The 12,124-nt window shown below is 43.7% G+C and overlaps 1 protein-coding gene across 3 annotated transcripts in view; it reads right to left on the reverse strand.

Moving 5' to 3' along the window:
- lin9 (lin-9 DREAM MuvB core complex component) overlaps positions 1–12,124 on the reverse strand; it is a 116,494-nt gene that overhangs the window by 16,321 nt on the left and 88,049 nt on the right. For all 3 annotated transcript variants that reach the window (XM_087984165.1, XM_043687285.2, XM_043687284.2), the window contains 3 exons: positions 6,704–6,805; positions 3,524–3,604; positions 683–808 (listed from right to left, as the gene is read on the reverse strand). In XM_087984165.1, the coding sequence (XP_087840291.1) occupies positions 683–808; positions 3,524–3,604; positions 6,704–6,805 (309 nt within the window). The remainder of the gene's footprint in view (positions 1–682; positions 809–3,523; positions 3,605–6,703; positions 6,806–12,124) is intronic.

Raw genomic sequence — 12,124 nt, forward strand, 5'->3', positions numbered from 1 at the left:
AATCCTGATCCTGGCACCGGGGAGGCAACACAGCATCCTGATGTCTCGCTGATGGCTGCAGAAACATCTGGCTGTGCCCCTGTCCAGACAGTTCCCAATCACAACTGATTGCTTGGAACCTGATATACCCTTATTTACAGGAGAGCCAGTCAGGGTACCAGAAACCTGGTTGTCAGTGCTATACCTCCCTGAGAAGCCATCACTCCTACAGAATCCAAAAGAGCACACTGGTTTGAGATTGGGATAGTCACAGGAATCTCCTGTACTTCTTGCCAATCTCTCCTACCTTTCCCAGCAGTAATCCATCTACCTAATTGTATCTGTGGTTTTTCTACCTTCCTGAAACTACCATCCATCACACCCCCTGTAATGCAGTGGTATTGGAGAGTTGTAGGGCTACAAGGGATTGCAGAGACAGAGAGGGAGCAGAGCCATCAACACAAGGATGAGGACTTTAAAAGTGAGGGGATGCTGGATAAGCAGCTGATATATTTGAGCAGGCACACGGTAATGGGTGAGCAGGATTTGGTGCTGATTAGCATATGGAAAGCAGAGTTTTGAATAAGCTCAAAGGTTCACACAAATAGCACACAAGACCTATACAGGAGAAGTAAAAGTGAAGAAACTCCATGCTGAGATTACAAAATTAACAGATCCAGGCAAACAACGCAAAAATTCTCACCTCATAACAATACTGTTGGACTTTATTCAGAACCTTGTTCAGGTCTTTGTTTAGCTGCTCCAATTCTAAAACAATCGTCGCATATCGTTTTTGAAAGTCTATTCCAATGGGAGCAGAGTATGATTTCTGAAGGATTGAGAAATTGGTCAGTCATTTCCTACCTTAACTGGTCTGATACTGTCCTTAAAGTAAACAGCCAAAGTGTAGGACTGGGTGGGCAAGGAGGGAAACGGGAGAAAATAGAAGAGCTCATATTTGCGGGAATAATCACTAAACATTCCACTCTCAATTACCACTGCTAAAAAAAAATAATAGACTGAAATAAAACAAAGAACTTCAGATGCTGGAGATCTGGGCCTACTAAACGAAAGGCATAAGGAAGGGTCACTGGATTTAAAACATTAGTTCCACTCTTCACATTAATTCAAAGCCCTGAAAAATTTTCCTTTTAAGTACTTTGATAGGATCAGTATTGAATGATGGAGCAGAGTTGAAGGGCTGAATGGTGTATTTCTGTTCATAATTATCCAATATTGTTTTAAAGTTATTGAATCTGCTTCCACTGCCTTTTCAGACAGCGCATTTCAGCTCATAACTTGTTCCATTAAAAAAATGTTCCATGACTTTGTGCCATTACTTTTAATCTGGTTATTGACCCTCCTGTCCATCGGAAAAATTTCTCCCCATCTACTCAAAAACTTTTATAATTGTAAACACTTTAGCAGTAATAGTGTGCATAATCAGTTCTCACATACTAGAAAGTACGTCACACACAACAGGCTAATTTTGATATTTAGTGACTTCAGTTGCCAAATACAGGATTGAAGAGCAATGATATGAATCACTCGTTACTCATACAACACTCTACTCGTGTTCCCCTGCACTATACTCATCTCAATCCTAGTCACTCACCAGCTTCATCCTCATTTTCCTACACTAATTTTCACCCTTCAAGGCTTTGAATGTAAAATCTCTCATCCTCAAATCCCTGTGAATTTGCTTTTCACTATTCAAGCAAATTCTTCCAGCCTCATTACCATCCTCACCACTCCAAAGCCCCACCATAGAACAGCTGCTGATCTCTTGCTCACCCCCATTTCCCACCACTGTTGGCTTATCCTCTAGAACTGCCTCCCATATATTTACCTCCTTTTTTAAAGAAATCTCCTGAAAATACTCTTCAAGGTAATTCCTTGAATCTCGCCTTTCCCACCTTGATATCCATTTTCCACATCATTCACTTGGTTGTGTCTAAATGTGCGGACAGAATTTCTGTGTTCTCTGTATGTTGTGACCCACAACACTTGATACAATGCCTTGAGGTCACTTGACTACTGTAGAAGTGATAGCACACTATCAGAAAATATTTTGGGAGCAAGATAATATGCTTGGGAGGAACAAGCAATTTAGAGCCTGGGATTCCATGACATCTTTATTCCAGTAAGGGCTGATAGTCACCCTGTGGCTGGGTCTGCTGGTGACTATTTCATACAGATTGACTGCTTTGACTGATCAGGAACTTCATTCTCCTTGTGACTACTGCAGATGGTAGAAAGTGAACGAGATGGAACTTGGTCTTTTATCATTGAGAAATTCAGGTCCCAGAATACTTATTTTGTACAATCCACCCTGACAGCAGTTACATCGTGGTGTGAATACTTTATAAACTCTTATAAAGTTGACATCAATGTAAATGGCCACTGGGCCTTCTCCAACACCTAGACAACGAAAGCTGCTGGCCTGTAGCAGTGGCCAGTGTTTGTACAGTCAGGAATGTTAGTACCTCATGTCATTGACAGACTATACAGTCAACATTGGCATGAAAAGGGGAAATGTGGCCGACAGACTTCAGGCATTGAGCTTTAGTAGAATTAACATTCAAACCGCTCATTTAGTTCACTGCATCTCTAGGGTAAAATCTCTAGGGTCAGGCGACTGACTGTGTGGAGTTTGCACGTTCTCCCCGTGTCTGCGTGGGTTTCCTCCGGGGGCTCCGGTTTCCTCCCACAGTCCAAAGATGTGCAAGTCAGGTGAATTGGCCATGCTAAATTGCCCGTAGTGTTAGGTAAAGGGGTAAATGTAGGGGTATGGGTGGGTTACGCTTCGGCGGGTCGGTGTGGACTTGTTGGGCCGAAGGGCCTGTTTCCACACTGTAAGTAATCTAATCTAATCTGTAAGTAATCTAATCTAATGACTGCAGATGCTGGAAACCAGATTCTGGATTAGTGGTACTGGAAGAGCTCAGCAGTTCAGGCAACATCCGATGCTGCCTGAACTGCTGTGCTCTCACTGCACCTCTGTTGGCTCACAGAGTTATCAGCTTAATTTCATTGCACTGTATGATCCCCATGCAATTTCTTCCTTGTCCAAAAATAATAATCAGCTTCCCTTTTGCAAGTTACTGTGGACTCGGTTTCAGGGCATCCATGTCTTTTGCACAAACCAACAATTTCTCCTGACTTTCCCTTTGCAATTTGGGTGCCTCTGTGAACTTTGACCTGCAGATCCAGGGCTCGAGTGACCTACGTTCTCTAGGATTGGGGGGAGGAGGATGGATGCCTATCGGACAGAAAGAGTCCGCACTGAACTCCAGGAAGACAGAATCCTGAGGCTGGGCAAGGATCTTTAGATAGCTTGGAGATGGAAATTAAATCAAGTGGGTCAAACGTCCAGCTGACCTGAAGGGAACAGAGGCAGGTAGGTCTGTCGCTCTGGCTGACATAATGCCCTCAACCAATACCAAAACCAGTTCTGATTTCTGGCTGGGCAGCCTTTGAAGTAAATAACCATAATCAAGTGTTTCATTTAAAACCTGACAATAAAATAGAGAAGATTCTTTACCAGTTTCTCTGCTTCCGTGTTCATTTCTTTTAACTGTTTGATGTGTTCTTTCTTGATCATGAGAATTTTTGATAACCTTGTCTAAAAGCAGAAAATAAAGACAAACTGTAACAGAAATCAGACAAGAACCTTGCTTCACACATCATGGGAATTGTTTTCCTGGTCACACAATGAGGGCAAGTAACTCGATACAATGGATGACAATGTAATATTGACAGCAAACTGTAAAGAGTAGGCAGTAAACACAGAAATTTGTAGGAAGTGTGTCACTGTGACAAAAATCATTGGCACTGCACGAGTTTTGTGGCCAGGAGCTCTGTCCCTGTGCCACTCGGTATGGACCCTCCCTCTGCTGAAATAATCTCATGTCAGGGCACTCAGCAGCCAAAATGTCACATACAACAGGATAGATCAGCAGAATATTCAAAATGTCAGCTCAGTCCTGTAACATCAAAAATCTACGAGCGTATAGTTAACTATCTGACTGGAAGCCAATCTTCATTTGATCCCATGTAATAACTACTAATTTGACCAGTTTTGGTGGAATCTTTACCTAAGAAAAGGTAAGTTTTTTTTAGGGGCAGATCAACAAGGGTTCACTTGGCTGATTCCTATGATCACTGAAGAATTGGAATGGCCCAATATTGTGTGATGTTAAGAAGCATGCAAGATAGGTCATTGTAGCAAACAAGATGCTGAGGTAGCATGGGAAGATGGGAGCTTTGGTTTTGTAGGGGATGCTGAGAGGTTGTTAGCTTTCGCCTGAGAGTCCAGAATCCAGGAAGCAGTCTCCAGATTAAGGATCGATCAGACGGAGATGAGGTGGGATTTCTTCACCTAAAAGGACAGCGAATCTTTGGAACTCTCCAACTCAGAGGGTGTCACTCAACTGAGTGTAGGTGTAGGTGATCAAGATGTAGACTGACAGGAGTCAAGGAATTAGGAGGATCAGGTGGGAAAGTGGAATTGAGGCTCAAAATCTGTCACGATTGTACTGAATAGAGGAGTACAATGTACAGTCTGTTCCTGCTCCTGTTATGAAGCTTTTCCTCACATTTTCGAAAGCTTTAAAATCCCTTCTACAGCACAGTATCCAGAGTTGGAAGCAATATTCCTAATTACAACCTAATCGGAGGCTTGCAATTTGTAAATTTGAATACAGGGAACATAAAAATCTAATGTCTATGATTAGACAATAATTGGTGTATTTGGAACCCTGTTGAGGAAGCAACATCCAAGATGGCGGCGGAGTAGGACGCTCCAGCTGGAGCTTGTCCAGTCTGTTTCCTTCTCCTCTCGGCCTCAGTGTGGACCTGGCAAGGTGGGTCTCGGCCTGGTCTCTTGGCCCACATTGGCAGTGTCTCGGCATGCATGTATGTCCTACCCCAGCATGTTCCAGAGGCAGCAGGAATGAGGTCAGAGACTGCAGGTTCAGCTGCACGATGGCACCAGTGGCCCAACACAGGAAGGGCGAGTGGCAGCATCGAGAACAGGCAGCTGAGTTTAATGTTAACTATTACCGTATCACTTTATTTTTCTGCTTATTCTGTGAAAGTCTGTAATGATTAACTTTTGAAATTTTGTTTCTCTCACTAGTTTGTACTAAAGCTTTTTGCATGTAAGAGGCGCTGTGTGTGGCAACATCTGACACTTTTCTCTGTACTCCTGTACTTAAGTACATGTGACAATAAAATCTAAATGTAAAACTTTATCTAAAAATACATGGGGAGGGAAGTAAAAGAAAAGAGAAACTGAAAGAGAACACATAAGATGCTGACAGACCCACTCACACTTCCTGTAATGACGACACTGTTTTTGTGGGCAGCTGATCAGCTCTTTGCAGAATTCAGGCTCTCAGTGTTTACAGGAGATTCACAACACTGACGTCTGTATGGACTGACAGTCTGATACTTAACCACAAATTCTGCATGCAAACGAGCCACGCCCTGTTTCAGACTCCGCAATGAGTCATTTAATTGGAAGTGTAATGAAATTTTAAATGGAACTTTGTTTTCTACTAGGTTTGATAATGCTTGGCTTTTAGCCTCATTTAGCAGAATGGATGGTCAAAGTTTGTGCGAAGATTTGTAGCTCGGGTGCTCGTTGTTGTGGTTCTGTTCGCCGAGCTGGAAATTTTTGTTGCAAACGTTTCGTCCCCTGTCAGTGCTTGGGAGCCTCCTGTGAAGCGCTTCTGTGGTGTTTCCTCCGGCATTTATAGTGGCCTGTCCCTGCCGCTTCCGGTTGTCAGTTTCAGCTGTCCGCTGTAGTGGCCGGTATATTGGGTCCAGGTCGATGTGTTTGTTGATGGAGTTTGTGGATGAGTGCCATGCTTCTAGGAATTCCCTGGCTGTTCTTTGTTTGGCATGCCCTATAATGGTAGTGTTGTCCCAGTCAAATTCATGTTGCTTGTCGTCTGCGTGTGTGGCTACTAAGGATAGCTGGTCGTGGCGTTTCGTGGCTAGTTGATGTTCATGGATGCGGATCGTTAGCTGTCTTCCTGTTTGTCCTATATAGTGTTTTGTGCAGTCCTTGCATGGGATTTTGTACACTACATTAGTTTTGCTCATGCTGGGTATCGGGTCCTTCGTTCTGGTGAGTTGTTGTCTGAGCGTGGCTGTTGGTTTGTGTGCTATTATAAGTCCTAGTGGTCGCAGTAGTCTGGCTGTCAGTTCGGAAATGCTCCTGATGTATGGTAGTGTGGCTAGTCCTTTGGGTTGCGGCATGTCCTCGTTCCGTTGTCTTTCTCTTAGGCATCTGTTGATGAAATTGCGCGGGTATCCATTTTTGGCGAATACCTTGTACAGGTGTTCCTCTTCCTCTTTTTGCAGTTCTGGTGTGCTGCAGTGTGTTGTGGCCCTTTTGAATAATGTCTTGATGCAACTTCGTTTGTGTGTGTTGGGGTGGTTGCTTTCATAGTTCAGGACTTGGTCTGTGTGTGTGGCTTTCCTGTAAACCTTTGTGGTGAATTCTCCATTCGGTGTTCTCTGTACCATCACCTCTAGGAATGGGAGTTGGTTGTCCTTTTCTTCTTCTCTCGTGAATGGATGGTGCACATTTCTCAGCTCCCTACCTTTAACATTCCTTAATGGAATTTCAGCCATTTCCTCAATATAATTGATGTGTTTATCCAGAGTAAACACGTAGAGGGAAGTTTGAAACATAAAGAATGCACATACTTACCACCTGGATAAGAAATTCGATAGGAAATCCCCCAAGTGTGTCTCCTTCAGTAGCCGATAGTTTGCTTTTCCAAGGCGATTGACCCAGAAGTGGATCATTGTCCTGTCATGAACAACAGGGGAATAAAATGAGGCACCGTTAATACAAGGTCACAGGTTTGAAGTTAGCTTTGACTTAATGGCAGCACTCTCCCTTCTCTTTCCAGAACAGTCAGTATGTCATGTAACATTTCAGTTACGATTGCTGAGCATTCCGGATCGTTCTGGGGTTTTCCAGGGGTCTCCCAGGAACTACTTCTTTCAGAATTGGGAAATCTTTGCCCTTTGAACTTTCCTCACTGGAGCAGCTCGCCACCTCTCCACCACTTAATCATGATATCAACCACCAATTAGATATCTCTTGATTGCTAATGACACTCATAGGAGGAATATGGCCATTCAGCCCACTGATCGCTAGTGAGACTGCTCCATCTTTCAATAAGAACATATATCTGATCTGATTGTGACCTTAACTCCCATGTCTGTCCCCATAGCCTCAACTCCGTGTTGATCAAAGATCTGTCTGATTCAGTCTCAAATATATTCAATGACCTGTCCTCCACTACTCTCTGCAGTAAAGAATTCCAAACACTGATGATCCTCAAAAAGAAGACAATTCTCATCTCTTTCTCAAGTAGGCGATCTCTTATTTCCAAAACCTTGTCCCCCATGAGAGGAAACATCTCAGCATCCATCCCTGTCAAGCAACTGTTCCTCACTTTTCTGAACTGCCGAGCCCCTCTTGGTAAGATAATCTCTTCACCCCAGGAATCAGTCGAACAAACCTTCTCCGCACTGCTTCCAATACAAATATTTAACTTAATGCCCCGTCTTGTGACTCTGTTAAAAAGTGACCAAAAATGGGACAGTAGAGGTGGAGATACCTTTAGGAGTCCATCTTGCAGGAAGTGTGGGGTTTGGAAAGCTGCAAGTAACGAATGATGAAAGTTTTTTTTTAAATATTACAAAGGCGGCTTCTGCGATCTGGTGTACACTGCCTGAGGAGTAGCAGATTCTATAATAACTGTCAAAGACAACATAAAAATAATTTGAGAGCTATAGAGAATGATCAGGGGAGAGGGACTAATTGATATTTTTTCCAAACAGCTGGAATGAGGACTGAATGGCTTCTTCCTGTGCTGTAAGATTCTATGAAGCTTCATGTCCTCATAACTGGGTGTGTAATGAACCCTCTCCTAAATTCTTTATTTGACCTGTACAATACTGAACTGACACATTATCAGAGGTGCCTTCTTTCACGTGAGAGGAGAAATAGACCAGTCTACTCACTCAGAAGCATGTCGTTTTCTAGGATCTTGCCTACCCTACAAAAGTAACTGTACCTCTGGCTGTGAAGCTCAGTTATTCTTCTGTCCTACCGTTATGTTTCTGCAGTTCCTGTTTATTTCCACTAAAGGGAGCTCTGGCATAATGCAGTGTTCCGCTAATGCCAGATCTTTGGCACTGTATAATTAAGTCTCACATTTTCAGTGAATTTTCCAGGAAGTTAGCAATCATGTCTATTCTAGGCTCATTCACGTTTAAAGGTGTAGGTCATTCAACCTCATGAGGCTATTCCACTTTAGTATAAAGCTATAATGTCTGAACATCCTCACCTGTCCAACAATCCTCAACAGACACAACAATAATGACAGCTTATGTTTAGAAAGTATCTTCGGTGTACTATGATATGCTATGCTTCACAGTTGCATTACCAAATAAAAGTTGACATTGAGCAAGCTTGGTCAGAGATGGTTTTTAATGGAGGAACTTAAAAAGGGAGAGAGAGGTGGGGGGGAATTTCAGGACTTCATGTCTGGGCAGCAGTGGTGGAGTGATAACACCGAGGATAGGTAACAGGCCATGAGAGCATTAGATGCAGAAACTGAAGTAGGCTATTCAGCCCACTGAACCTGGTTCAGGATTCAATGAGATTATGGCTGATCTGATAATCCCCGACTCCACTTTCCTGCTTTTCCCCCACAATTCTTTATTCTCTTACTGAATAAAAACTTGACCATTTCAGCCTTGAACATACTTAATGACCAAGTCTCAACAGCCCTCTGCAGTAAAAAAAATTCCACAGACTCACGATCCTCAAAGAAGAAATTCCTCTTCATCTCTGTTTTAAATGTAGGACTCCTTATTCTGAGATTATACCCTCTGGTCCACAAGGGAAAGCAACCCTTCACATCTACTCTGTCAAATCCCCTAAGAATCTTCCATGCTTTAGTCAGGACACCTCTCACTCTCCTATTCTAGTGAGTACACGCTCAATCTACATAACGTCTCCTCAAAAGAAAATTCATCCACGCCTCCAGCACAGTGGCTCAGTGGTTAGCACTGCTGCCTCACAGCGCCAGGGACCCGGGTTCGATTCTAGCCTCGGGCGACTGTCTGTGTGGAGTTTGCACATTCTCCCAGTGTCTGTGTGGGTTTCCTCCGGGTGCTCTGGTTTCTTCCCACACTCCAAAGACGTGCAAGTTAGGTGAATTGATCATGCTAAATTGCCCGTAGTGTTATGGTGTATTAGTCAGAGGGAAATGGGACTGGGTGGGTTACTCTTTGGAGGGTTGATGTGGACTTGTTGGGCCGAAGGGCCTGTTTCCACACTGTAGGGAATCTACTCTAATCTGTGTCCCTCTATAGCCTCCAATGTTTGTGTACTATTCAGTATTGCAGCTGTGGTCGGATTAGTGCCATGTATCGTTTTAACAAAAGCTCCCTACTTTTAGGCTTCATTTCCTTTGAAATAAATGTCAACACATCATTTGGCTTCCCTACTGCCCACTGAACATGGGTGCTAGCTTTTTGAGATTCATGGATGAAGGGTCCCAAATCCATCTGTTCCATAGTTTTCTGTAGTCTTTCTGCATTCAAATAATATTTATCTCCTGTATTCTTCCTGCCAAAGACCATTACCTCACATTTCTCCACATTATGTTGCATCTGTCAAGTTTCTGGACACTTGCTTAACTTGTCCACATCAGACGCTGTGAATTGCCTTCATCGCATGCCCGCCCACCTATTTTTGCCTCATCTGCAGATTTGGCTACTGTACATTGACTTTTGCCATCCAAGTCAGGAAGATATGGGAGAGGTTTGATATCTTGGAATGTTGTAGAGCTGGAAGTGGTTGATACGGAGGGACAAGACTATAGAAGGGTTTATAAACAAGGTTGAAGATTCTAAAACAGCTGCTGTACAACTGGGAGCTGCTGCACAGCAGATTACGTGCGGGATCTGATCTGAGATAGGATGCAGGCAGTAGGGTTTTGACTGAGCTGAAGTTTAAGGAGAATGGAAGGCAGGAGACTAGCCAGGAATGCATTCTAAAGTCTAGATGTAACACAGGCATGGAGGAGAGTTCAGCAGCACAGAAGTGGAGTCAGGGATGAAGTCGGGCAATATTACATCAAGATAAAAAAGGTCTTCTGGATCTTGCCTCAAATGTCTGATACATTTGATTCGAACACAGAGATTGGTTCAGTCGCTCATAATTATAGGGATGAGGATTCAGCCGGAGGTTGCAGGTCTTCCCAGGATATAATTTAGAAAACATTTTCTCATCCACTACTGGATGTTGTATGAATAGTCTGATCACTTGGAGAAAGTTCAGAGGCTCAAGAGTGCTGGGGCTGAGGTGATCTTGCAGGTTCTCAGCATGTTGCATTTTCACATGTTGTTGGTGAGGACAGTGGATGAGAAGTAGAAGTATCAGTGTGGGAGACGGTACACAGATCACTGCAGCTGCTTCTCTGGCTGTGGCCAAGTCGGTAAAAATAGAACCAAACAGGTTCAGTCAGACCATGAGACAGCTGGTCGCCCAGGCCCGGCCCACCGCCCAGGCACGTGGCCTGAACCGGTCCCTCGCCTGGGCCCATGCCCCGAACCTGCCCCTCGGCCGGGCCTATGCCTGAACCGGTCCGTCCCCTTGGCCGGGCCTGTGCCTGAACTGGCCCCTCACCCAGGCCTGCGCCTGAACCGGTCCATTAAACAGCCACACCACCTCACAACATCTATTCATCCTTCAAAATAAGTACATCTCTTTCTTTCTCTCCTTTGAGAAGCCAAAGTTTGATCAACACCTAATCAAAACAAACATTTAACAACAAACCATGTCTACTGATATATTTGAATTCTCAATTATTTTAAATGTCATGATTATGAGCATGTGTATTGTATGCATTATACGTAAGCGAATAAAACCATAAATATTGTAATGTTTTACAATGTGCATGTCAATTCAGGGCCGAACTTCACACTGGGGACTTTAAGTGGGGTCAAGAGCAAGGAGACTGCTTGGCCATCCCTCCACTCCTGCTCTCATACATCTTAGCAACAAAATTGTCAAGCACTGAAATGGACTCATAGTAGGAAAAGCTTGAAAATCACCATTTGAAGTTACTGAAAAGCCAATAACCAGGCAATGTAGATTTGAATTCTTAAAATATTCTTTCACAGGAAGAGGGCATCGCTGACTAGGCCAGCATTTATTGCCCATCCCTAATTGCCCAGGGGGCAGTTAAGAGTGAACCACATTGCTGTGCGTCTGGAATCACATATAGGCCAGACCAGGTAAGGATGGCAGTTTCCTTCCCTAAAGGACATGAGTGAACCACAGAGTCAGAAGTGTACAGCACAGAAACAGACACTTTGATCCAACTGTCCATGCTGACCATCCTAACCTAATCTAGTCCCATTAGCCACCACTTGGCCCACATCCCTCTAAACCTTTCTATTTATATACCCATCCAGATACTCCACAACCACATGATGAAGAGCAATCCATCTGAAAGCGAGTGCTTCCAAATAAAACTTTTGGACTATAACCTGGTGTTATGTGATTTTTAACTTTTAAATGCTATAATTGTACCAGCCTCCACCACTTCCACTGGCAGCTCATTCCATACACACATCACCCTCTGTGAAAATGTTGCCCCTTAGGTCTCTTTTATATCTTTCCCCTCTCACCCTGACCTCGGCCTCTAGTTCTGGACTCCCCCAACCAAGGGAAAACACCTTTTCTATTTATCCTATCCAGACCACACATGCTTTTATAAACCTCTATAAGGTCACCCCTCAGCCTCCGACGCTCCAAGGAAAACAGCCCCAGCTTATTCAGCTTCTCCCTAAAGCTCAAATCCTCCAACCCTGGCAACATCCATGTAAATCTTTTCTGATCCCTTTCAAGTTTCACAACATCTTTCCGATAGGAAGGAGACCAGAATTGCACGCAATATTCCAACAGTGGCCTAACCAATGTCCTGTACAGCCGCAACATGACCTCCCAACTCCTGTATTCAATACTCTGACCAATAAAGGAAAGCATACCAAACGCCTTCTTCACTGTCCTGTCTACCTGTGATTCTACTTTCAAGGA

The sequence above is a fragment of the Chiloscyllium plagiosum genome, unplaced genomic scaffold, assembly GCF_037043375.1.
Source record: "Chiloscyllium plagiosum isolate Xiang-an unplaced genomic scaffold, Cpla_swu_hap1 HiC_scaffold_3, whole genome shotgun sequence".
Lineage (NCBI taxonomy): Eukaryota > Metazoa > Chordata > Chondrichthyes > Orectolobiformes > Hemiscylliidae > Chiloscyllium > Chiloscyllium plagiosum.